This window comes from Hoplias malabaricus, chromosome 12, assembly GCF_029633855.1.
Source record: "Hoplias malabaricus isolate fHopMal1 chromosome 12, fHopMal1.hap1, whole genome shotgun sequence".
NCBI classification, from domain to species: Eukaryota; Metazoa; Chordata; class Actinopteri; order Characiformes; family Erythrinidae; genus Hoplias; species Hoplias malabaricus.
In genome coordinates this window covers 8,141,613-8,169,170 of record NC_089811.1, presented here as the reverse complement: position 1 = coordinate 8,169,170, position 27,558 = coordinate 8,141,613, and the positions used below count along the sequence as shown (strand labels likewise).

At 44.0% G+C, this 27,558-nt stretch overlaps 3 protein-coding genes across 3 annotated transcripts in view; all 3 read left to right on the top strand.

The window, feature by feature from the left end:
* The window catches only part of LOC136710969 (E3 ubiquitin-protein ligase SH3RF3-like), a 38,136-nt gene extending 36,620 nt beyond the window's left edge, over nt 1-1,516 (top strand). The window contains exon 11 of the mRNA XM_066686885.1: nt 111-1,516. Coding sequence (XP_066542982.1) covers nt 111-279 — 169 coding nt within the window. The 3' untranslated portion in view covers nt 280-1,516. The remainder of the gene's footprint in view (nt 1-110) is intronic.
* A 10,609-nt stretch (nt 1,517-12,125) lies between these two features.
* On the top strand, nt 12,126-13,872 carry sowahca (sosondowah ankyrin repeat domain family Ca). Its single transcript, XM_066641388.1, has one exon. It carries the CDS (start codon nt 12,337-12,339, stop codon nt 13,870-13,872), a length of 1,536 nt encoding a protein of 511 aa, XP_066497485.1. The 5' UTR covers nt 12,126-12,336.
* A 4,700-nt stretch (nt 13,873-18,572) lies between these two features.
* On the top strand, nt 18,573-24,172 carry akap17a (A kinase (PRKA) anchor protein 17A). Its single transcript, XM_066640932.1, has 5 exons — nt 18,573-18,697; nt 19,894-20,660; nt 22,276-22,424; nt 22,655-22,895; nt 23,157-24,172. Exons 2-5 carry the CDS (start codon nt 19,905-19,907, stop codon nt 23,973-23,975), a joined length of 1,965 nt encoding a protein of 654 aa, XP_066497029.1. The 5' UTR covers nt 18,573-18,697; nt 19,894-19,904; the 3' UTR covers nt 23,976-24,172.
* The last annotated feature ends 3,386 nt before the right edge of the window (nt 24,173-27,558 follow it).

Below are 27,558 nucleotides of genomic sequence, written 5' to 3'. Positions count from 1 at the left end.
GACGTTGTTGTGGTTTTCAAAACCCACTGTTCCCGTTACAGACGGGATTTAGAGACGACGCCCGATACACTCTCACCCTGACTTACTGTTGTGTGTTGTTTCTGGTGCAGGTACCGTGTGGTGGTGCCTTATCCGCCGCAAAGCGAAGCCGAGATCGAGCTGAAAGAGGGCGACATTGTCTTCGTGCACAAAAAGCGAGAGGATGGCTGGTATAAAGGCACACTGCAGCGAACCGGCCGAACAGGCCTCTTCCCGGGCAGCTTTGTGGAGAGTTTCTGAGGTTCTGGAGGCTTGGACAGGGACCCCAAGCAGGACATTCAGAGAACCTTGGGAATCGAATGGTGGCTGCACTCAAGGAACATTTTGCAGAAATATAAAAGGTTTACAGAGTTTCACCTGAGGCAAAGAAGAGGCCGTCATACCACCTTTGTCCACTAGGGGCAGGGTTACCTCATGTTAAAAACTTCGGCACATTGACCTTTGTGCGCAAATGTTTGCTCACCCCTGGTCAGCAATGTCCTTTTTTTTTACTTTATTAATCCCTCAGTGAACCAGTTTATGCTCCATAGAGGGGGTCCCCTACATGAGGGCAGGCAAGTTTAAGATATCTGATGTCATTATAACAGCTGTTTCATAATGTGAAGAAGAAAACACAGATTTCTCCCTTAAATTAATCAAGAGTGTTAAAATGTGGAAGAGTGTGTTCTCTCAAATTTGACCAGGGTTCCCAAACCTTTGCACACACCGTACCTTAATGAGCACAAGGAGAAATGGGCAAAATTTACTTTACAAATGTCCCCTTTTTATACACAGAAAGCCATTGCTGGTCTGTAAAACACCTCCTCGACTCAGACGAACGCCTTTCGCCCCAGGTCTCCTCCTGCTCTCTGTTTCTGAGTTCTGTCTCAGGTGTTGTGCTAATGTGAAGTGAAATGGTGTCTCTTCTTCTTTATTGTCATTCGATCCGTGTCCAAACCGCGTTGCCATTCGCTCAGAAGCCATGACGGACATTTCTTCTCAGTTCGAGTGAGTTCACTCCATTTCAAACCTTTTTTTTATATGAACAGGTTTTTAATCTGTTTTTTAAAAAGAAAATAATGCATCCCACAAAAAAAAAGATTAAACACAAACAGTACCCACGCCTTTCATTTGGTTGGTTTCAAATACTTAATAACAGTAAGTTATTCATTTTCAGTTTCACTGTAAACATATTTAATAGAGAATTATCATTATTATCAAAACATGATTACGTGTCTCGGGTTCTTGTTCACGAGTGATGGGAAATGGGATGGTGAGGTAGACTGTAGATGCAGTGATGCAGTCACTGTACTGGATCATCGTGGTGAGCCATAAAGCAGAGCTCTCAGTCTGACCGGACTCACCAACAGAACACTCACGTTATAATCCACACAGCTGCGTGCCCTGGCCGAGAGCGTCAGTGTGAGATGCGATTTGCCGTTTTTGACAGACACGCTATTTCTATTTTTGATGCATGGTGCTGCTCTGCCGCTCTGATAAACAGAGTATATGTGATTGCCCCCCCCTCCCCTGTTTTTGATGAAGTGCTGAGGTGTTTTCTAATTGCTCAGTTGTTGAATTACAATCTGATTTGCCATTAATGGTTCACTATTAAAAATAAAGGTTCTTTGAGCAGTGCCATATCCTGTACATTAATGTAGCCTTGTAATTATAGCATTAATTAATGTAGTTAACAAATAAATGCGAAATCAATTATACATTTTTTTCAATATGTTTCAACATTTACAAATGATTACAAATAAGAAATAATCTCAATAAAATGTCCTTTTCTCATTTCAAGTAAAATTTACAAATAAAACAATGATTTTAAAAAGTCCCTAACGACTTGTAGTTACAGTTGACCTTGCTGCTTTCCCATAACCAGCTGATTGGCTCTCGATGTTCGTCGTTATGTGAATTTCAACCTGTAATCGTGTAAAGTTTCTGATTTCACCTCACACAACTCTGTCGTCCCGAAAGTGCCAAAAGTTTATCAGTTACAGGTCCAGACCGGGACCACGCCCCTGTTTTTTTGTGACCTCTGCCATAGACGATCCACTTTTGGTTCCATAAAGAACCATTTTTGCTGATACATTTAACCTTAAGATGGAGTATTTTTACTTAACTTTTAAAAGTTTCTTCACTTGGCGCAGCAGGTAGCGTCGCAGTCACACAGCTCCAGGGACCTGGAGGTTGTGGATTCGATTCCCGCTCCGGGTGACTGTCTGTGAGGAGTTGGTGTGTTCTCCCTGTGTCCGCGTGGGTTTCCTCCGGGTGACTGTCTGTGAGGAGTGTGGTGTGTTCTCCCTGTGTCCGCGTGGGTTTCCTCCGGGTGCTCCGGTTTCCTCCCACAGTCCAAAAACACACGTTGGTAGGTGGATTGGCGACTCAAAAGTGTCCGTAGGTGTGAGTGAATGTGTGTGTGTCTGTGTTGCCCTGTGAAGGATTGGCGCCCCCTCCAGGGTGTATTCCTGCCTTGTGCCCCATGATTCCAGGTAGGCTCTGGACCCACCGCGACCCTGAATTGGATAAGCGCTTACAGAGAATGAATGAAAAAGTTTCTTCACATGCACAGAAATGGTTCTTTATGGAATCTGAAGTGGTTCTCCTATGGCATTGCTCAAAGAACCATTTGTAGCACCTTTATTTTTAAGAGTGTGTGGAAATACAGTGATTGGACCTGCTGCTTTCTCCCTCCACTTGCAGTTAAAACATGTTGTAAAGACAGACATGAGTTATATCAGACATGATATAACAATAGCTGAGTAATTATAAATCTGATAACTGTGTTTTCTGCTGAAAATGAATAACTTGCCATTTCTGGCTGTACTTTAAAAAAACAAAGGGTCGTCTGTAGTTTAATTAATTTAAGCAAATCCTTAATACGATGTTTGTAAACAAAACAATGCCTCATCTCTGACCAGATCCGAAAGGTGGAGATCAATTGTAAACCAACTTCAGAGACTTTTTTCTTTGCTTTGGTAATTGTTCAAGATGTAAAGTTTGGAATATAAGATTGTAACCCGCACCCACAACCCCCTCAAAACCAAACCTACACTCGGAAAAGTGGTCATTTATTGAGTGAAAACAATTTACATCAATTTAACTTGAAAACTGGTTGATCCCTTACTGAAAAAAGTTAAATAATCTGCATTTGATTCAGTTCTCAGAGCAACAATTTCTAACAGTTTCAATCTTCTAGCAATGTAATGAGCAGAATCAGATGAATATCACATGACTGATCTTAAGATGAGACCCATTAAAGGTATGGACTATGATTTCACTCAATAAGAGATCAGTTTCAGTGGAAGTTGAAAACCCAATGAACACAAAGAGGTGCAGAGTGACCTGGCTGCATAAAGAAGCACAAATCCTCCAGATATTTTGTAGCACTCTGGAGGAAACTCTCGCATCAGAGGAACCTAACGACATCCCCCAGGTTACACATCAACTTTGCGGTTCGAGAGAGAGAAGGAAACGTTGTATCGCAGCTGTGCTTTCGAGGTCTTTAGGGGGGAGAGGAATGTAGTGTATGTGTCTAACTTTTTTCTTACTGTTTCACACACATGCATCATGTCCTGAATGTGTCTTAAATCTGGAGTCTTCAAAAGACTTCCCAGCTTGGTCTCATGCTTGTTCTAAAAGCATGACTCTCGTGAAAAGACCTCAAGAGCTGTTACACTTTCCCAGAAAGCACATACTGTTTTTTATCTTCTGGGGACTAGGAAGGAAGGGCTGTACTGTGATATTACGGTAGAAACAACGTGCCCAAATGTTTTCCAGCTATGTACCTTATATACACTGTATGTCCAAACATTTGTGGACAATCTTTCTAATGAGTAAAATTTAGGTACTTTAGGCTCCACCCAGTGCTTAATTTGTAAATCATCAAAAACACTGACTGACATTTGTTAAAGTCCACATTGAGAAGTGGATTCATATCAGTTTGTACCTCTCAGTAAGAGACTGTAGTGGATTCATAAGCTGCATAAGTTCTCACTGAATCAGAATTCACTGGGAGGAGAGAACCACTGCTTGGAGAAGTCCTGCCCAGAGTTCTGAAGAGTGGATTTCTTTTAATAAGCGGCTGAACTCAATTATACAACTGTTGTTAAGAACTCTGCTAAAACCAGGTAAATTTGAGAATGCTGGATCTTGTTCCAGCAGGTTCTGGCTCAAATTAAGCACTGGGCCCACCCACTGAACTCACAGTTTGCTGTTGCTCTAAGAGAGCATACAAAGAACCTAAGGTCACCCATGCCCAATGCCAAACATCTAAAAAGAGGCACATATACCTGACCAGCACTGAACTCTGCAGCAAGGATGAAACTCCATCACAGGCATCGGGACCTTTGGGATGATTTGGGATTCAGTACCTAACCCCAGTATTGCCTGTAGTTGCTATCAGATTCTCACCAACATATTCCAACATTACCATAAAGCCCTCCTAGAAGAGCCAATGCCCTAATAATTAAATTATTGCGCAAACAGGTTCATGGAGACACTACAGCTTAAGAAATGTAATTTCAAAGGAACAGTGTACAATTCTGTTCCCAAATTAAAAAACAAGTTCAAACTGGAGAAACCAGTGACTGTCCTGTCTTTTGATTCTTACAGAATAGAGCTGTTTAACATGTGAAAGCAGCTGGTGTTCATAAGAACATAATCGCTAATCTCGGCATACCGCCACAATGCCCAAGCACAGCCCAGTGGAGAGAGAGAGAGAAGTTTTGAGCCCTAGGTTGTGAGATTGCAGTCGGAAAGCACATTTTCTAGCAAGCACAAGCACTGGAAGAAGTACAGAAGTGCCTGTATTTGTACCTCGGCCAGTTAGCACTGATCCAGCGAATGTGGGAAGGTGTAGGCTGGTGCAGTGTGATAGAAGCCAAGAGAATACGGAACAGATTCTCCTCAGCCTCATTTGGTTTGTGATGAGGAAAAGGAGAGTCAGGCAGCAGGGGTGAGGACTAATCTCCGTAAATGTGCCAGGGACTGGCCCGGGATTGGTGTCAAACCACAGTGGATTGTGGATTTAGCAGGTTGGCCAGTGATTGAGGGATTGACAGGGATTACAGCCCACTGGCAAATCAGAAAGAATCGAGATTAAACGGCTGGCACACTCAGTGGTGGGTCTTTCTCGCTGATGTTCAGGCGGGGGCGTCATTTCATCACCACTGATGGATCTCTTTTTCTTCAGGCAGCCTCCCGAGATTCCTGTCCCATTTCTTGGTGGTTGGCTGCTCTGGTGTCCCTCAGTTAGGCGCTGTGAAGTTGAAGTAGTCAGCACAGTAGGTCCAGAAAATAAACATCAGACCCAGGATGGAACAAGAGTTGGAACAAATTTCTGGCAAGGATGTGTACTCCAAGCCTCAGCTTCACAGAGTCTAAGTGCATCGGAGCGGCCTGCCACCAGCAAATAGGACTGGAGTGTGCACAATACAAACACCCAAACACATCAACCATCTTTGCCTCAGCCTTTCCCTTGATGGATCTTCTTGCCATTGGAAATCCTCCCTAGACTCCTGCCCTGTTTACGGTTAGTCCGGGAAATAAAACTCCGACTAAACACTCATCTACTTTCATATCTGAGGAATTGGTCCAACTAGGATCTTTACTTTCTGCACCTGAATTACCAACCTCTGCACAATGGAAACAAATACAGCATCTATTACTTAGCCGTGTCTTTATTTTAAAAAGTTCTTCAGTCTTTCCCAGGGGTTCTGGAGAATCCCTTACTTGCATTCAAAAACACTTGAACTTGTGTTACAACCCGGGAACTTCCCTAGACCAGTTCTGAACACAGTCCTTGGGTACCCTGAAATCATGAATACCAGGTATATGGTTCTTGATTTGAGAAATTCTGAGGTCTCAAGAAGCCAAACATCATCTCCAAAGAACAACGTATGAGGACAGTCATGCACAATTTGGGGCTGAGCCACTTGTGAGAATGGAGAAAACTGGATGTGACACTTCGAAAACATTCCAGCTCTTGAAGGTGTAGCTCATAGTAGGGAGTGCACATGCTGTAAGAATAAAGGCCAATTTATGCTTCTGCGTCAAAACTACGTAGTAAGTAACGCACACCTCTCCAGAAATAGATGAACATGACTGAAGTTGAAAGGAGGAAGTTCAGAAATATAAACTCCTCTTCTCCACACTAGAGACTGCAGACAGTGAGAAATTTCCTCAGACATTTGTTTGTACGTCATGGAGAGAAAAAAAGCGGCACAAGGAAAAAATATTAATGCCTCAGGGAAAAAAAACCCTTGCTACAAAGAGCTGGAATGAGACGGAAAAAGTGCCGGCTTTGTATTTGTTTCTTTCCTGGCACTGCATTTAAACTACTGTTCCAATAAGCTCCCTACTCCCTAAATTGTGATACTACTACACTGTTACATTTGATACTACAGAGGGTACAGGTAGATGTTTGTGACTAAGCCTTGGCAGTGTAATTGCAGAGTGATGCAGACTCTGATGTTGAGTGAACGCAGAAGCAAAAATTGGCCTTTAAGGGGATGTCTCAAAACTGTCGGTTTGAGGGGACAAAAAACGACTCTCTTGTTGAGACATTTTCAGTTTACTGATCAGAAACAGCAAAAATAAGTCAGTGTTTCCCATCTGTGGAGCATTAATAGATCAACATCCTCATCACGCTTTGTGCTATTCAGCGTTTGGAGTCTCTCCGTTGTCTAAAAACCCCAGATGGCGTTTCTCTGCTGTGAGCAAAGAGAGAGAGAAAGCCTAGCATACCAAGCTGAGACACTGTGTTTTTTGCCCTTTTACAGACACTGGGGCTTCGTAAACACATTAGACCAGTTTTGAACAAGCAAACAGACTGTAGAGCAGCACATGGTCAGAAAAATGGTGTTTTTTGATTACAATTTTGAATGTCACCTTTAGTCTTATTGAGGGTACTCAAGGATTGGATTGGTCCTGGTCTTGAAGCCTGTGTGTTCTTCAGTTTCACCAACTACTGGTTGTTTATCTTATTACCTGGAGTATTGATCAAGGAAACGTACTGTCTAGCAGTTATCCAGGAGCAAGACTCAGCAGTGAAGCTTGTCCCCAGAAGAAGCATTAGTGGTTCACAATGATTCCTAGTGTTGAACTCCTCCGTCATGCCTCTTGTTGGAGAGAAACTCCTTATCTCTCGTGAACTTAGTGCCATTGCCAATTTCGCTAGACGAAAACCAAGCACAAATGAACCTCCATGTTGGAGACAAGGCGCTATGGTGATGACTACGGACAGAGGACCTCTTGTGTTCGTCTGTCCAGAGTGTTTCTCACTCGTGACCACTGAAAAAGACCTTTTCGCAAGGGTTTATCATTCATAACTGCATTGAGAATTTAAAATATATATAAATATTAAAAAATATATATTGTGAAAACATATTTATAGGCTATTGGTGCTAGAGTTGAGATGGTGAGGAACGCCACCTCACAAACTCACTCTCTGGTGACTTTGACATTGTATCCATTTACACATTGTCTTGTACTGACTACTTGTGATCTGTTTTTTTTTGTTTGTTTTGTTTTGTTTGTTTAGTTTTTTCCATGTCAAGTGCATTTTAGCAATAAATGCCTTTGTTTAAAAACATAAAGTGTGGTCCTGTCTTTCCTTCTGCAAAGGGCACCACTTTTGAAAATTTGCCCACCTCGTGTTAAGCCTCTAGCAGGAGATACATCGTATATCTGTTTAGATATTTAATAACTGTTTACTTATTGTGTTATTAAACTTGGAATAGTGTACCAGCCATTTCTAAAGGCCTTTTTACAGATGAAAAAGTTTTGGAAACAAACACGTATATTAACGGTGTCTTAAACTTAAAAGTCTGAAACTGACGGACTACAACGCTAACCGACCAATCAGACCGCCGTTGTCATGGTTACAGAACAAACAATTGAGCAGGAAGTTGGCGGCTGAACAGCTTAACTTGTTCGTAGCAGCGTGCATTTTCATAAGAAAATCTTAAAAACCAATCAACACACTGAGTACTAAACTGTAGTGGTTAAAGAAAATATAATACTAAGAGGAGCAACACGCAGAAGAGCCTCGAACTCCCGCAGTGAGCTTTAGAAACACTGCTGAACTCCTGGTGTTGTTCTAGAGACTGGGGGGATTCAGTGTGTGTTTAGTTGCAGTGTTAACAGTAATCTTCGCTCCAACTTAATTAATCAATTTCTTCTTCCACTTCCGTGTCTTCCTGCGATTTCAGAGTTGAGACAAAAAACACATCAGACTCGGTGTGAAGGTGCCACCAGTCCTAAGCGAACCAGTACAACGCTGGCTGCTGAATTCAGACCTTCATCTTGGAACTGGAGGTCTGCACAGGACTGATGTTTTTAATGCCATTTCCACACACTCCCACCAAAAACCTGCAGCATTGGTCCTGCTCCCGGCTGCAACACAGACATCTTGCCCCGGTCCTGTCCCTCCTCACTTCCTTTCTCTCTCACCTTCCAACCTCTTCCCTCTCTCCCACTCTTTATCCTCACTCTCACTCCATCTTTCCCTCTTTCCAGCCTCTTCCTTCTCTTTCTCCTCACTCTCACTCACCCTATTTCCAGCATCTTCCCTCTCTCTCTCTCTCCACTCCCTCCATCTCTTTCCCTCCCCACTTAATTTCCCTCTCCCTCCTTCCAGTCTCTTCCTTCTTTCCCACTCTTCCTCCTCATTCTCACTCCATCACTCTCCCTTCATCTCTCTCCCACCCTCTTCAATTTTCTCTCTCCATCTCTTCACTTCCTATCCTCCCTCTTCCCAGCTGTTTCTCCTCTCTCTTCTTCTCCACTTCCTCTTTTCTCCCTCGTCCTCCTCCCCCTCTCTGTGACTGTGTTGTTTGTTATTATGTACTTTCCCCTGGTCAGTCTGTAGCGTGTGTCCGGTCCAGGTCCAGGTCGGTAGAAAAGCAGAGGGTTGTGTAATTTGGAAATTTCAAACCTTCGCGGAGTGACAAACCAATTTCCGTGGCTCTGGTTCCTCAGGAAGAAGCGTCCACTCTCAGCGAACTTGTCTAAATGCAAATGCACACCTCTGTTCCTCTGGACCTCGAGAACCAATCAGATTCCTCGCTGTGATCCTAGGAATTCCAGAGGGGCGGGTGCACTGTGCTGCTAAATAAACACAGCATTTCTTTGATATCTGGCTACGATCCTGATGTTAGTTTCTGTCTTATTTTCAGTCAGTTTAGATGGACCCTGAATGACCAACAGTCACTACAGTTCTGACCAGCTCATGAATAATTAATTCATGTTAAATTAGTCCAGGTCTGTGGATACTGACTCTGTAAAACACAATGTATTCTGTTAACATTGAATAAAGCCTGTTTTACACTGAATGTGTGAGCGTGTGTCGCCCTGTGAAGGATTGGCACCCCCTCCAGGATGTGTTCATGCCTCGCGCCCAGTGATTCTGGGTGGGCTCCGGACCCACCGCAACCCTGAACTGCATAAGGTTTCAGTTAATGAATGAATGAATGAATGAATCTTTTACACTAATGCTAATGTTATTTATATCACTTTCACTGTTAACAGTGATGAAGTTCATCTTCTATGAGCCCTGTGTGTCTGGAACTTACCTGGAATCTATGGGAACAAACCAGGAAAACACCCTTGACAGAGCAACGCACACACACACACACACACACACCTGTCAACAATTTCACACATTCACCCAGTCATTCTCACACTCACCCGGTCTCACACACAAACACACACACCGGTTTACAATTTCACACACTCACCCAGTCTCTCAAACACACACAACTGTTGAAAAGTTCATACACTCACCCAGTCATTACACACACACACACACCTGCCAACAATTTCACACACTCACCCAGTCTCTCTCTCACACACACACACAAAACTGGGGACAATTACATACACTCACCCATTCACTCACACCTGTTTACAATTTCTCACTTTCACCCAGTCAATCACACACACAACCCTGTGGACGTTGTCACTCCATCTACCAGTGAGAGTTTGGACTGTTGGAGGAATGCTAAGCCCCTGGAGGAAACCCACACAGACACAGGGAGAACACACCACACTCCTCACAGACAGTCACCCGAAGGAAACCCACAGAGACACAGGGAGAACACACCACACTCCTCACAGACAGTCACCCGGGGGAAACCCACACAGACACAGGGAGAACACACCACACTCCTCACAGACAGTCACCCGGGGGAAACCCACACAGACACTGGGAGAACACACCACACTCCTCACAGACAGTCACCCGGAGGAAACCCACGCAGACACAGGGAGAACACACCACACTCCTCACAGACAGTCACCCGGAGGAAACCCACGCAGACACAGGGAGAACACACCACACTCCTCACAGACAGTCACCCGGGGGAAACCCACGCAGACACAGAGAGAACACACCACACTCCTCACAGACAGTCACCCGGAGGAAACCCACGCAGACACGGGGAGAACACACCACACTCCTCACAGACAATGACCCGAGGAGACAATTCCACCCAGGACCCTGAGCCCTGCAGCTGTTTGAATAGTTAGTGGGGTAGATGTTTCCTGAAATACAGCCCTAAAATGCCTCAAAGCAGCAAAGAGAAGCCGCTAAACATTAAAGATTTGTCCATAAAGGCGTCCCATGTTTCTCTGTAGTGTTTATTTATGACCCTGACACAAAGATGCTGAGGTACACTCCACCTAATCTGCATCATTTTTCAATTATTCATCCGAGATTAATTTGATAACATCAAGGAAACCTGAAACCTGGGCTAGTGAAGCACAATGTATTGAAGTCAGTAAGGCCTGTTAGCATCGCCTCATTTTCTCTGTGGGCCCCAGAAACTCATTTTCATCAGTTCTGAGAGAGAACACTCCATCATTTGAGAAATAAAAGAGAAATAAAAGGCCTCGGAGGAGAAGAAGCTAAATTCCTCTTCTTTACCTCCCACCACCAGCTCCGAAATCTCACCGCTCTTACTCCTGTTGCCTTAGCAACCAATCAGGGACCTTACCTCATTCGGCTCCATCTGTATTGTCTTCATCGAAAGCTGATGAAGACACTGTTTTTCAGGTGCCGAGCATTCTGGGAAGCCACGCTTAATTTAATCAGTGCTGTCCCAAGTCCATCTGCTGCTGCTAACAAGGCTAATCGCTAATGACTAATGGCTCAAAATTCTAAACCTGATTGAGAGGGGGAAATTTTTAGAAATTTAAGCTGCTACTGATTCCCACAAACCCCCAAACCATTTCCCAGGGGGCCTTTTCAATCCACTGTGAATTGTGATGTCAATATGTTGTGGGTTAATCAGAACCCAGCATGGGCAAATGCTTATGTTGTGGCTCCATCTAGTGGAAGCAGCAGGTCATTGTAGTTTGAGTGGAACCTACAAAAAAGTACAAAATGGTCAGAAACTCCTCAGAATATCCTGTTTCTCTCAGCACAGGAACTGAAGTCTGTGGAGCAGACACAGCAGTGCTGCTGGACTTTTTGAACCTTGTGTCCACTCTTACTTTATTGGTCCACATTGTAGATGTAGCTCATCTGTTGCTGCACAACGTGTGTTGGCCGTCCTCTAGTCCCTCATCAGTGGACACAAGAGGCTCTAGGCTAGATGTTTTTGGTCGGACACGGAGGTGTTTAAAACCTCCAGGAGCGCTGCTGTGTCTGATCCACTCGTACCAGCACAACACACATTTACACACCACCACCGCGTCAGTGTCACTGCAGCGCTGCGAATGATCCACCATCCACATCATACAGTTTTCCTGGCAGATGTGAACTCTTATTTCAGGTGATAGTATGAGAGAAGGAGTGGGAGATGGGATTTAAAAATGGATAGAAAATAGTCGTGATAATAAGCTGCCAATTCTGTATTTTACAACATCGTTTTTAAAGTACGGGTTTCTCTATTGCTTACAAAAGTATTACTGGCGTTATATCATAAAACGATAAACGAAACAGCCCAATATTTACGTTTTTAAGAGTTCGTTCGCTCCGAACACCCCTCTCAGACGGATCGAATATGGTACGTTCTAGCCTTGCCTCAGCTGTTGCTATGCAACTGCCACCATTTTGGATCCGCACCAAGGCGTAGCTCATATTCAATGATGTTGTAATTTAGAGCCAAAATGGCGGACGCTGAACATCAGTTTCATCCAACCAACCCGCAAGAGAAACATCACTGCGACCCGTCTGACAGTTTTACTCCTTGATTCACATGTTGTGGAGCAACGTAACGATGGAGACACTTTTAATGAAGGGCATAAACGGGGAGAAGATGCGATAAATAAAGGATTTTATCCATATTACCTACAATTTCTCCTACCACAATGACAGAGGAGTGCAGCCAGGGGTCAGTGCTGAAGTTCCTAATTGAAAAAGGTGGGTGTGTGAGGAATAAGGAGTTGACAGATCATTTTAAAGTCTTCCACTCCGGAAGAGCAGAAAAGGACAGGACTGTGGTGAGGGAGACTTTTAACAGGATCGTAGACAACATTGCCTACGTTAAACAGGAGAATGGAGACACAATGGTGTGCTTGAAGAAGAAATATATGGAAATGAAAACGATAAAAGACGGAGAGGGTCATGGAGGTGACCTAGATTCTTCAGAGATTGGGTCAAGAGGAGAGGCGGCATCACATTTAAGGCAGGAAAATGAAGACAGTGGCATGGATTTGTCTGATATTGATTTGGTTGAAGTTCCCAATGCACTGGAAGGCGAATGTTGCTTTGGACAGAATTTGCATGTCCAAGAAAATTTAGGACATGAAAATGGTATTAAAGAAGAAGGCATTAGTAAACATCCTGGAAACGAGGTCTCCAAAAACATAGACCAAGTTGAAAAGGAAGGGTCTACTATGGGAAAATCATTCACAGATGTAGCTCAACCTTGCAGGAGTTTTGCAGCTCGAAGAAGAACCTCTAGAGGATCTCAACGAAGTCTCTCATCCACGTCAGAAGAAGCAGACTCCCTAAACCCAGAGATGGGGACCCCTAGAGGCAGCAGAAGGAGTTTTGTCGAACTCATGATGAGCAGCTCGCCACAAGTGCGCCGCAATCTGATGCGCAAGAGCTCACAAGGACAGATTATGCAACGTCAAGGCTCTGTGAAAAGTGAAGGAGATTCTGCCTCTGTTGAAGAAGAATGCACCTCGGTGACTCTTGACCCTCTTGAGCATGAGTGGATGATGTGTGCCAGCGATGGGGAATGGGACAGTCTCCAGAGGTTGTTAGTGAGTGAGCCAGGTCTTGTGGCCAAGAAGGACTTTGTGACAGGGTTCACATGCCTGCATTGGGCAGCCAAGCAAGGAAAGCATGAGTTGCTAGCGTTGTTGGTCACTTTTGCCCAGCAGAATTCGGTAGCATTCAATATAAACACTCGCTCCAGTGCTGGATACACTCCTCTACACTTGGCGGCCATGCACAACCACATAGAAGTTATGAAGCTGCTGGTTGGAGCTTATGATGCAGACATAGAGGTGAGGGATTACAGTGGGAAGAAACCTTCACAGTATCTCAATCCCAGTTTGGCTGAAAACGTCCTAGAAATTGTAGGCGCTTGCGGGGATTTGGACACAGAGAACACAGAAGGTGGTGCTGGAGAAGGACGTTGGAGATTTTCAAAGGTTCTCCAGTCCAACCTTAACCCAATAAAACTCAGAAATCTTCCTGAGGAATCTGCTAGAGAAAGCCAAGCCAAGCCCAAGTCTCTTTACCGGAAGCCCTCCATTGGGAGGATCAAGCTAAACAGGAGTAGGGTCAGGACCCAGATTGTTCACAGCACCTCGTTCCGAGAGACTGAAGAACCCGATGGATCACTGAAGAGCCCTGCCAAGTCTAGACCAATCTCCAATCTCTTTGGTTAAAAAAAAAAAAAAAAAACACTTCATAATTACTTGATAGATCTCTTATTTATCATTGAGTGTAGATGATATAAAATTCTTCAAACTAATTCTAGATTTTTTTAGCTTATTTTGAGTGGTTTTATTTAGTCTTGTTCCACTGGCAGATCATTTTGCTTCAAGCATTAATTCTCCACATTATTTCTAAGAGCAAATTAAGTCATTTTCTTTTGGAACAACTACTGACGTGCAGACTGACCAATTAAATGTTTACAGAGAAGGTTATCGACCAATAACAGTAGCTCTACAGTCAGACCGTCCAATCCGAAGATTCTAGGCTACTTCACCACGCCCCCTTCTCACTCAAGTGAACCAATCAGAGTAGGGAAGGGCGGGACTAGATTGTGAATGAAACGCGTCTTGAAATTCTATGTAAGCTCTAGAAAAACAAAATCCCGGACGTTTGTGAAATTCCACCCGGACATTTTTTAAAGTCTAAAAAAGAGGACATGTCCGGGTAAAAGAGGACGTCTGGTCACCCTACCTAACAGGACCCACGGGCTTTGAAAACCACAAACTTTTCAGTGGTGTTGTGTTAGCAGCAGTTTGTAAATAAGCGTTTGGTCTGCCTCACGTATCTCATGAAGGATGGAGGCAGGTGGTTCCTACCCTCCACCAGAAGTTACATAGTGCAGTTTCTGCAGTGCTGAGCCCGGAGTAGCAATGTCAGAGGTGCTGTTCGCCCTATTACAGCTCAGTGGAGCATCACAATTTTGAAGCTCTATTTTTAAGCTAAAAATTCTACCTAGTGTTGCTTTAAATAGAATTCTTTGTTACGGTATATTTTGTTGCAGTGAGTTTGCCGTGTTTGCCTCCTGTACACAGACAGTGTAGCCTTGCTGTTTCACCCTAAGAATCATTCACATGACACTAAGCTGCTTGTTTGCTAATGGGCTTAGATGTGGTTATGACCAGAAACTCCAGCTCTCTCACTTTTAACAGCGACCAGCAAAAAAAATTAAGTTTTAAAAAAAACCTTTTTAAAAAAGTAAAAAAAAATGTATCTGACGTTTTAACCCACGTGAAAATGTGACAAGAACCAGAACATTTTAGAACTGAGCTGCTGGATCCATGCACTTGACACTTTGACATTTAGGAAATATTTCCACAGATTTACCCAGAATTTGACCTTGCTCCTCAAGCTGGATGTAAACACAGCAATGGACAGTGTTTTCAGCGGGAGTCAGAGCAGTGGACAGTGGAGGAGAGTGGAACCAGACGTTCTCCACTAAAAACCCCTCACAGAAAGTGGGAACACTAAAAGATGGGGGACAGTGGGGATGAATGGAACCAGACCTCCTCTCCTAAAAGCCCCACACAGAACGTAAGGACAGAAAACGATGGGGGACACACCACTGATGTCTGACCATAGTTTGGAGAAGCTTGGGTTTTTTAAAAGACATTTACAGTGCACAGATACTTAAAGGAAAATAGTTTCACTGAATGACTGTTTACAACTCAACCCCTGAATTATGCCGATTTTATTTTTAGCTGTTGGACTTCCCCTTTAATTTAAGTTGCTGTGTAGTCACTTTACGAAGCAGATGCTCGCGACCTCAGATTCATTAAATATCGCTCCCTCGCTTCAAAAGTCGAGTCTCCAGGACATTGTTAGTGCATTTTAGACTTAATCTCAATGCCATAGCCATAGTTCCTCTGTGGATTTTACTGGAACTACAGGGACGTTATGCACGAGGCCTTTTTGTAAACCGTTGTTGTTCAATTTTATCCCCTGCATGGTTCAGTTGTGGACATAGTGTGTGATATAGTGTTGGACATTGTGCCTTTAAATCTCCTTTGTCTTCCATCTCCTCCTCCGCTGCTTTGATGTTGCTGTATTTAAGCCTTTAGATACATAATAGTGGATATATGTGAGGAATAATCCAGACTGTTAAACTACATATACACCAATCAGCCACAACATTAAAGCCACGTGATGGTGGTGTGTTAGTGTGTGTTTTGATGGCACGAGTGGATCAGACACAGCAGTGCTGCTGGAGTTTTTACTTTTTTCTTTTTAACTGATCAGTAGGGGCTTCTACTGAGGACCTTGTCGTAAAGAATTTTAAAGCTGTAATTCCTCTGATGTTCCCAAATTTTCCGCATAATTCTCTGGCTAGGTTCTTAAAACTGCACCAGACAGTGTCTCAATGGGAGTCAGAGCTGTGGACAGTGGAGATGAATGGAGCCAGACGTCCTCCTCTAAAAGCTCCTCAGAGAAAGTGAGGACAGTAAACGGTGAGGGACACGTGGCTGGTCTCTGACCGTAGTTTGGAAGAAGATGGTGTGTGACTGCAGCTCACACACTGAATTATGGGTGACTCCATTTAGTACGGACCCTTGTCCCGGGGTCTCGCTGTGAACACTGTGTCGATTGTTTTTGTTGTTCGTGGCTGCTTTAAGGTTTTAATGCACCTTCTGTTTTTCAGGAACCAATCAGAATGATCCTCATTTCAATGAAATGTTACAAAGCACTTTTAATAACAGTCAAAAGTTGGTGACACAACTATATGTTGTTTTTTTATTATTATTTTAGATGTTTTATGCATTAAATCATTTCATCAAACTGTGAAATTATAACTCATATTATTTCTATGTATATTTTTATAGCACATAAATAGATGTCACCAACTCCACCCTCATAGGTCTCCCCTAATCACCCAGTCATACACAGGTCAGGTCCTCCTCGTAAGCTTCTGATCACGAGTTTGAAGGTCGGCCTGAAGGCAGCAAGAGCGCCCCCTACCTGTGAGAGTGGGGAGACGTGTGAAGTCATTGCCTCTTTTCGAAGTGTTACCAGACAGTGTAACCCACTGGAGGAGAACCTCAACTGTCCTGATAGTAACAGTAACTATGTGAAATCATCACCCTTGCGTAGAGCAAAATAAAACTGTGTTCTACTCAGAAATTAACTGTTTATTTGTCTTATTTTAACCCACCTCACTCACTCACACACACACACCCAGTCGCTCACACCTATGTGTTGTACTGATACAAGTGGATCAGACACGGCAGTGCACCTGTGAGGTAAGTGGAGCTGATAAAATGGAAAAAAAGAAAGAAACTAAGAAAAAAAAAGAGAAACACAGTGTGTTTTAATGTTTTGGCTGGTCAGAGGATATATTTACATCTGTTTATTGTAATAAACAATGGTCACCGCAGCTATTTATTCATCTTCAAATGAAGTTAATTTTCCTGTTAGTGGTCGTCAGTGTGGGCAGTGACCTACATTAGCACTGAGTTAATGCATGTTACATAAACTCCCCAGGAAACTGTGCCAGTATTTTGTGCCAGCTTCATCCTCTACAGCTCCATCTCCACGGAATTAATGTACTGTGTGTGCACGGACAGACCCTGGAGCCATCAGCAACATCATAAACGCAAAAACACAAAGATAAACACCACTATAAACACATTAATTCATTCATTCATTGTCTGTAACTGCTTATCCAGTTCAGGGTCTACCCAGAATCACTGGGCGCACGGCTGGAACACACCCTGGAGAGGCACCAGTCCTTCACAGGGCAACACACACTCACACCTATGGATATTTTGAGTCGCCAATCCACCTACCAACGTGTGTTTTTGGGCCCGGAGAAAACCCACATAGACACAGGGAGAACACACCAAACTCTTCACAGGCGGGAACCCACAAACCCAGGACCCTGGAGCTTTGTGACTGCGACACACTACCTGCAGCGCTGTCCTGCCCACTATAAACACATAAACAATCATAAATACAGAAAACAGGCACTGTTTTAAAAATAAACACATTATCTTCTTTAAACCATGTCAGAATGATCATCTGTATGACATTCTTTCTTTTTTCTGTCTGTCCTTCTGTTTTTCTTTTTTTGATTCTCTCACCACGTCTTTCCCCTTTTCTGTTGTCTTCTTCCTATCATTGTTTTAATTTTATTTATATTTCTTTACTTTACGGTTTTTCCACTCTCTTTATTTATTTTGTATTTCGTTCATTCCTTCTTTCTGCAAAATTTAGTTTCCTCAGTCGTTTTTTTTTTCTGAGTTTAAACGGTACTGTATTAAAAGGCTGTGCTTCTGAGGGTCGTCGCCTGGAGGCGCTACACAGCACTGCTACCTCCACGTGACATGAGTGCTGATAGTGAAGTTAGAAACCTTATATGTCCAGTATATTGAACATGGAAAATCGTCTAAAATAAAGGCCCTCCACGTCTGGGTTTGTTTGGAGGTGAAATTGAATGTGCTGTAGCGTTGTTCATTAAACCTTAATTAACTTTTAATTTTAGATTCATTTAAATTCGTGGTTAATACGTCAATGGCAAACTCACCCGTTTTATTTCACGATGCAATTCATATTTAACCCTCAGTGACACAGACACACTTTATTTTTTGGTTTAAAGTTTTTAGTATACACTGTATATATAAAGAGTAATATAAAAATATTTAATTATTTAGGTACTTACCAACAATATTGAACTGATTACTGAAATTGTGATAAATTAAATATAATAATACACGTTATTCACTAAATATAATAAAAGTCTGTGACAAATCATATTTAAATATTAAACAGTGTAATTTAAATAATTATATATATATATATATAATTGCTTCCAAATTTATGCCAATTTTTTTATTAGTTCCACACTTTTATTTTGAAAAGGAGGGCAGGTCTGCGGTGAGTGGTGGTGGAGTTCACGCGGCCGCTGTGTCAGTGGAAGGCTTCAGTCGGAGATGGAAAAACAAACAAATAAATAAACAAAAAGATAAAACAATTAATAAAAGTCTGTGATCGGAGGATCTAACGGTCAGTGACTCTCCTGTGCTTCCGGGAGTTTAAAACCCGGAGACTCTGCTTTAAACCTGAGTTTAAAGATCGACACAGGCGCTACATTTTATTTTTCTTTGTTTTTATTTAATTCGGTTTTTGTTTTTGTTTAAATCTTTATATTTCAGTCTTGCTTTGGTATGTCTTAAGTTTTAAAGCCTTTGAAATGCGATTATTTGTTTGTATTGTGTTCCACAGCTTCATTGCTGTGTAATTATTGTGTAATATTTATTACAATTAAGTATCTATTAAAAAGATTAACTGATCACCAATGTAATCGATCCCCTCTATCAGCCAGAGACTAAAGCTGATCTGAGACCAGTTGGGATTTTAGTAAAGTAAATACAAGTTAATATATTTGCTTAAACTCCAGATTCCGATCTCAGGCCCGTGCTGTTATTCTGAAAATGACGAATAGCTGTGAAACGAGCCAGTTACGTGTTTCATAAAGCAGTTAACCAGATATTTTAAACCCAAAGTAAAGCCTGGGTTTATTTCACAAATTTAGACAGATAACATAAGCTCAAAGCTGTGCAATAGCAACAGAGCGGAGAGACAATACTATTGGACAATCTGGTTATCTGGTTAAATGGGATATCCTGCTTTGTGGAATGACCCCCAAGTTTTCTCAGATTAGCCTGATATATTAAGCCCAAAGTCAAGCCTGTTCAATAGGAAGAGAGCTGGGTAATTACTATTGGATATCCTATAAGTACGGAATGAGCTGTTGGGATAGTCCTAGCTTAACTTAGCTGGCTAACTGCAAATTCTTGCTTTGGGTTGGTGTTTCACGGCAGAGTTAGCTAGATAAATTAAACCCAACGTTATTAATGTTCAGTAGGACAAGAGTTGAGGGGTAATGCACTGTCTGGTTAACTGAAGCAGCCTGGATTTAAATGGTATTTCTCTAGGTGGTTAATCAGATAGTTTAATCCCCGTGGCTTAAGTTATATGTCTTGTGCTTAGCTGAGAAATGCTGCTCAGCAGGAGCAGTAGATATTATTTTGATCTTGAAATTACAGCTTCAAAATCATTGTGATGCTCTAATGAACTGGAGAATAGTGCGTCTGTCTTTGCTACTCTGGGTTCAGCACTGCAGATAGCACACCTTTTGTAGGAGGATCGGAAGCTGGTTTCTGACCTCAGCATTCAAACTTCTGTTTGCTCTTTTGCAGGAGCGTCCATAATGACCACCATCGTCCACGACACATCAGAAGCTGTCAAGCTATGCGAGGAATTCAACCTGTACCTCAAACCCATCGCCAAAATGACCATCAGCGTGGCCCTTCCTCAGCTGAAAATGCCAGGGAAGTCCATCTCCAACTGGGAGGTGATGGAGCGGCTGAAGGGGATGGTTCATCCGGAGCAGTTCTCCTCGCTTCGCATCTCCAAGAGCACCATGGACTTCATCCGCTTCGAAGGAGAGGTGGAGAACAAGGGGATAGTCAGGAGCTTCTTGGCCAAGCTGGACGGCAAGAGCATCAAGCTGAGTGGCTTCACCGACATCCTCAAGGTGCGAGCGGCCGAAAATAAAGTCGATTTCCCCACCAGACACGACTGGGACTCCTTCTTTCGAGATGCCAAAGACATGAACGAAACGGTTCCTGGAGAACGGCCGGACACCATCCACCTGGAGGGACTGCCCTGCAAGTGGTTCGCCCCCAAGAACAGCTCCTCGGACAGGCCTTCAGAAGCCGTGCTGAAAGCTGTTTTTGAAAATTTCGGCAAAATCCGAAACGTGGACATCCCCATGCTGGACCCCTACAGGGAGGAGATGACCGGCAAGAACTTCAACACCTTCTCGTTCGGAGGACACCTCAATTTCGAGGGTTACATCCAGTATGAAGACCACACAGGCTTCGTGAAAGCCATGGACACCCTGAGAGGAATGAAGCTCATGTTTAAAGGAGATGACGGCAAAGCGGTGGTGTGCGGAATTAAGGTTAGACATAAGTCAGCCATAAGAGTCTGTGTCCATTTCATGAGCTCCATTGACCACACACTTACAGACTGTTCACCTGTTGCTCTGCATCCTTTTGTAAGCCCCATTTCCACCCTGTTCTTCAACACTCAGGACCCCCACAGTGCAGGTAAGACTTGGGTGGTGGATCATTCTCAGCGCTGCAGTGACACTGACGTGATGATGGTGTGTTTGTGTGTGTTGTGCTGGTAGAGGATCAGACACAGCAGTGACTGCTGGAGTTTTTAAAGCCCTCAGTGTAACCACCAACCAAAAACATCCAGCCAACAGTGTCCTCTGGGCTGTGTCCTGTGTCCACTGATGAAGGACTAGAGGATGACCAACACTCACTGTGCAGTGACAGATGAGCTACTGTCTCTGACTTTACATCTACAAGGTGGACCAAGAGTCGACAGTGAGTGGACTCCAGCAGTCACTGCTGTGTCTGATCCACTCTACACCAGCACAACACACACTAACACACCACCACCACGTCAGTGTCACTGCAGCGCTGAGAATGATCCACCACCACATCATACCTGCTCTGAGCGTTGAAGAACAGGGGAAAGTGGGTAACAAAGTATGCAGAGCAACAGTGGACGTTAATATTATGGGTGATTGGGGTTAAAGGGGAGTGTCTGACCATGATGTCCGTCTTCTTAACTGGACTTTGGATTAGAAACATGTCTGTCCAGCTTTCAGAATGATCTGGGGAATGAACAGCATGGTCAGACCTTCGTTTGATTAAGAGCTCTTAAACAGAGTGAGCTTTGTGAGCGCTCTCAGTGAATAAGCTCCATCTCATTAAGACGAGCCGGCGGAGACAATCCGCTTGAGCTCGGTCCAGTTCTCCCCTCATTCTGCTGCGGTCATTTAGACACCATCAGCTTCAGTGCCTCGGCTTAAACACACAGTACCTAATCATATGTCACATTTACATAGTCATCATTTGCATAATTCAGGGTTTGAGAAGTGAAGAAAAACATTAAAAGCAACATGTAATCAAAAAAATCCCTTGATTAGTGCATGTTCACATTAGTGAATGAGCCCACCAACCTACACACTGTGAAACAAGACCACTCAGTCAATTTTCCGATGGGATAAAACGAGCTGTTCTCATTCTGCTCCGCTTCTAACATCAAGTGCAGAGACCTTAGAATTGCCCCACCCCCACATCTGAGACTGTCCAATCACAGCGCTGGACCCGCGTTTATGTGAGAGCGCAAAGACGAGCTCAAAACAGCTGCAAAACAGACACGAGCACTGAGTAAAAACTGAGAAAATGAATGGAGAGGAGAGAGAACAGAGAAAAAACGGCTAAAAACCAGAGCTCTGCTCCTCGCTTCTCACTGCTGTGCGTTTGGGTCCGTTTGAACAGCAAGAAGCTCATTATCATTTAAAGGAACAGGCACTGAAAGCGGGCGTTCTGAACAGGGCTGTTTAGACAGGGGGAGAACGCTGCTGTGGGGCTTGTAGGGTTAAGAACCAGAATTGTGTTCCACTGTGGAGACGAGGATTTCTTTAAGGTGTCAGGCCTGAAAATGAATAAAAACAAAGACAGTGATGGACACCTAATTAATAATCTATATCTTTCCAGGTGGCATTTGACACGACGAAGCATCTGAGCGACTTGTCTCTGAAGAAGAGGCAGCAGGAACGAATGAAGCTCCAAGAGCTGGAGAGACAGAGGGAGGAGCAGAAGAGACGACAGAAAGAAGAGGAAGAGAGACGCAAGGAGGAAGAACGGTACTCTGTCTTTCATTAAAACGATAGTTCTGAACATCTGAGACATGAACAGACATCATGTAGTTTCTAATGGATCCCAGTTAAACCTGCATGATTATCCTTAATGTGAAGCATCAAAACAATTTGTCTCCCTCTGGTGGTGAATTTGTAGACTGCTAAACATGAGTGAGTAAAGTAGGAGACTCTTGCGTTTTAAAATTTGGGATGTTGTTGTAACCCCCTGCCTGCAGGAGGCAGCGAGAGCTGGAGGAGGAGGAGAAGGAGAAGCGGAGGGAGGAGAAGCTGAAGAGGCGAGAGCAGAAGCTGAAGGAACGAGAGGAGAAGAGGAACCAGAAGAAGGTGAAGAAACAGCAGGAGGAGGAGCAGAAAAAGCTCCATCTTAAGATCGCCATGGAGGAGAGGAAGCTGCTGCTGGCTCAGAGGAACCTGGAGTCCATCCGCCTCATCGCTGAGCTGCTCAGCAGAGCCAAGGTCAGACCACGTTTACTCATTCATCCTTCTGCCCCAGGGGATTCTGTGTGTGCACCATGGGGTTATTGGTGTCTTCTGTAACGTGGTGTTTGAGATGTTTAAGCTGTGTTCAGTCCCAAACAACAACATGCCAATACACGATGAGCAAACAGCACTTAACTTTACCACTGCCACCAGAGAGTAGGGTCCAGTAGAGTCCTGTAGGGTCTGTACCATGTTCATTAAAGGCTACATTACACTGTAATCTCTCTGATCTTTCAGGCCCTGAAGCAGCAGCAGTTGGAGCAGGAGAAGGCGGAGCTTGCCCGGCAGCAGAAGGCGGAGCTTGCTCGTCTCCAGCAGCTGGAGGAGAAGCGTCGGCAGCAGGAGGCGGAGCTCCGGCGAGTCGAAAGCGAGAAAGCCAGAGCTTTGGAGCTCCAGAGAAAAGAGCGAGAACTGCGAGATAAACTTCTGGGAAACCTTCTGAAAAAGACCACCAACACAGAGCAGCAGGAAGACCCAACGGAACCGGCGTTCTGTGGAGAGCCAACTGATGACCTCCAGGGCTGCGGCACAGAAACCCAGCTGAATGGTGTCACTCGCAGAGTGGGCGGAGCTAAACCTAATGCCACCAGGGGGCACGAGGAGAAAAAGGAGAAACCGAGGAGAGAGGAGGAACGAAGAACCCAGAGGGAACAGAAACAGAGTCCAGAGATTTCCAACAGGAGGCCGACTGAGAAGCGCAGACAGCAGAGAACTAGGAGGAGCCCGAGCAGGACTGGGCAGAGCCAGAGCAGAACTGGGCGGAGCCATGGACACAGAAGGGAGCGGAGCCGAAGCAGAAGCGATAGGCGGAGTTATAGCCGTGGTTACAGTGGGAGAAGACGACAAAGGGGGAACAGCTACAGGAGGAGGAGCCGTGGAAACAGCAGACGGAGCCGAGGGAGCCGTGGACGGAGCCATCACTACAGTCACGGGCGGAGCAGCAGCAGCAGCAGCAGGAGCAGGAGCAGCAGCTCTGGAAGCAGAAGCAGGAGCAGAAGTCGCTCTGCAAGCCGAGGACACAGACGGCGTTCCTACAGTGGCTCCAGACGACGCTGAACAAAACGAGACATTCTCAGTCAAACCCACTCCAACAAATAAACATGGCACACTCTGAATAGCAACATTATATTTACATCACCCTATACTCCCCTATACACCCCCTACTGCCCTATAATCTCCTATACACCCCCTACTGCCCTATAATCTCCTATACACCCCCTACTGCCCTATAATCCCCTATACACCCCCTGTACTGCCCTATACACCCCTACTACCCTATACACCCCCTACTGCCCTATACACCCCCCGTACTGCCCTATACACCCCCCGTACTGCCCTATAATCCCCTATACACCCCCCGTACTGCCCTATATACCCCCCGTACTGCCCTATACACACCCCCTACTGCCCTATACACACCCCCTACTGCCCTATACACACCCCCTACTGCCCTATACACCCCCCGTACTGCCCTATACTCCCCCTGTACTGCCCTATACTCCCCCTGTACTGCCCTATACTCCCCTATACACCCCCTGTGCTGCCATATTCTCTCCTATACACCCCCTGTACTGCTCTATACTCCCCTATACCCCCCTGTACTGCCCTATTCTCTCCTATACACCCCCGTACTCCCTCATACTCCACTATGCATCCCATACTCCCTTATACACCCCCATATTGCCCTATATTTATAGTGCCTCATGTTTCTCCGTACCGCGTATGCTGCCTTATGTTTCAAATAATCCTCATATTCCACTATAGTCCCCTTTATTCCCTTTAGTCCCCTATAGTCTTCTATAAACCCTTTTACATCCTGTGCCCTCTATATTCCTCTATTCCCAAACTTTACACCTCATTGCTGCCCTTTAGTCCCCAACCCGCCCCATACTCCTCTGTATTAATTTGGAAGGCACTGCATGAAAGGAAATTGTGGAAGTTGAAGCAGCAGCTTGAGGGAGGGGTGTCACCATTAGATGTCATTTAATTTTGCACAGTGCAACTATAAATGATAGTTTGGCAAAATAAGGCCATACATTTATGTCGTCTCAGTGGCACCCCCTTATGGAGAACATTCAGCAATGCTAAAAGTGAGTCACAGTTCTTTTAATTAAAATGCTGTGTGACCAAATGTGTCTTTATTGGCCAGTGAATATACTTTTGAGGCAGATTCTACACAAATATGAGATCATTTAGATGTTTTTGGTTGAACTAGTTCTCACTCTACTCACTGTGAGATGGCAAATCAATAGACATTAGCTAGTGTGTGTCCCACTGCTGCGAGAGGTCAGGATCTGTTTTCATTAGGTGCTTTATTTTCAGTGACCAGTATTGAAGGGGTATTCTACTAATTTTAATAAACACAGAGCTAGACAGAATCCTGGGGACGGCGGCGGACGGTAGAGACTCTCCATGTCTCCAACACACTCCCAGGATTTTATTCCCCCTCCTCCTCCGTCTACAGAGAGATGATGGAGGACAGTGGACACCTCGACTCAGTGTGTGTCCCTCACAGCGTCCTGCACCTCCATCTCCACCAGGACTGGGTATAAACACCACCACCTTCTCCGAACACCAGCCGTCTGTCCCTCACCGTTTACTGTCCTCACTTTTAGTGAACGACATCTGGTTTCGATTCACCTCCACTGTGCACTGCTCTGACTCCCACTGAGACACAGGAGAGAAGGAGAGAATTTTGGACGATGAGAGGAATTCCCCTTTAACTGATTCAGTGTCTGTTTAGTTTTCTTTGGTTTATTCCCAGAGACTGAGCTGTAATCGCCTTTAATCAGCTTTCGGTGCAGACTGAAGTCACGTGGAACACGTGACGAACATTTCATCAGCTTTGCCTTGAACTCCAACTTGACTCATACGTCTGTTTTTATTTTGATTTTAAGTTTTATCTTGGTTCTGTGGCTGTTGTGTGATTCTAGAGCCAGGGTCTCGCTTCTTTAGTGCGTTTATAGTCAAATATTTACCAATAGTTGGTAGAAAATTAATAGAGACGCAGTTTTGAGGGTTCTTCAAGTCGTTTTACATCATAATTTAAGTTGCTTTCCAGGTAAAATTGGAGATATCTCATGTTCACTTCAGGAGATGCTCATTTAATCACACACTGCAAGGTCAGGTTTGAATATTTCTCATTTGGAGCTTGTATTAAGACGAGTCAACCTTCCTGGGACTGATTTTACAGAGTGTTGAGTGATGGTCCACAGAGAGAAGTTCTCGTATCTCATTGGCTGGAGAGTTGTCTTGAAAGGAATGATCTGCCGTTGGAATGAGACACTTTCTCTGATTAGTCACCTCCACCTGTAGGAAATATCTAGAAAGTGGTTTAATAATCGTATAGTGTTTATACAACATCAGATTAAGACATGTTAGATATTTTCACCAGAGTTAATTATTTCAGTCAATTAATGGTCATTTTCTGCAGTGAGTTTTTTTGCATGAGCTTTGTTTTATTTTCGATTTCAGAACAAACGCCTGGAGGGACTTAAGGAGACTTTGTTTTCAAGTCTCCTGTTTTCAGTAGCACCTTCTTCTTCTTCATGTCCTTCTTCTTCTTCTTGTCCTTCTTCTTCTCCTTCTTCTTCTTCTTCTCTTCTTGTTCTTCTTGTCCTTCTCCTTCTTCTTCTTCTTCTTGTCCTTCTTCTACTTCTCCTTCTTCTTCTTCCTCTTGTTCTTCTTCTCCTTCTTCTTCTTCCTCTTGTTCTTCTTCTCCTTCTTCTTCTTCTTTTTCCTCCTTGTTCTTCTTCTTCTTCTTCTTCTTCTAGTTCTTCTTGTTCTTCTTCTTCTCCTTCTTGTTCTTCTACTTCTTCTTTTCTTCTTCTTCTCCTTCTCCTTCTCCTTCTTGTTCTCCTTGTTCTTCTTCTCCTTCTTCCTCTTCTTCAGAATAATCCAGTGTTAGATGTTTAGTTTCTGAGCCACTGCTCCTGCACCGCACCGCAGCTCTGCACTTGTTCAGAGAAACGAAGTCGTAAACCAGGTGCTTTTGTTGGTTATTGATCGTATGGTCCACTCCTGTGAGTGACAGGGAAATATATGTATTTTTGGTTTCTCACTCTGATCTGATTATGGCTTTAATATAATTGAGTTGTGATTGATTGTTTGAAGTTGAAGAAGTGTTTTTCCGTTCAGTTACCAATAAAACAACCCTCACAGGCTTCAGTCTTTGTCTTGTTCTTTGCTCTTGGTAAAACCTCCTGAAAAACTGGTGTCAAAAGTTCATGTTTCCGCTCTTCATTCTGTGACATCATTCGCGAAAACCAGCTGCTTCTTAATCATTGTGTCCAAACAGAAATGATGCCCAAAATCAACTGATATTTTTCCTGTTCCTGTCTCAGTCGTTTCTAAAGTCTTTGCAGGAGAAAATGTTTAATTTGAAAGTTATCACTGTGGAGTTACAGGGTTTTGTCCCAGATGTATATGGAGGACCAGCACATGAGCCTAAGGTCATCATGCACTATACCAAACTCTGTGTGTGTGTGTGTGAGAGAGAGAAAGAGATTACGGTGTGCGGTGCTCCGTCGGCCGTCCAGTCTCTGCTCCAGTAATCTTTCTAATTCTAATCTGATTATGTCCACTGTTGATCGCTCCTCCACTAAAGTCCACTCTGGTTCGGACAAACACTCTCGTGCTC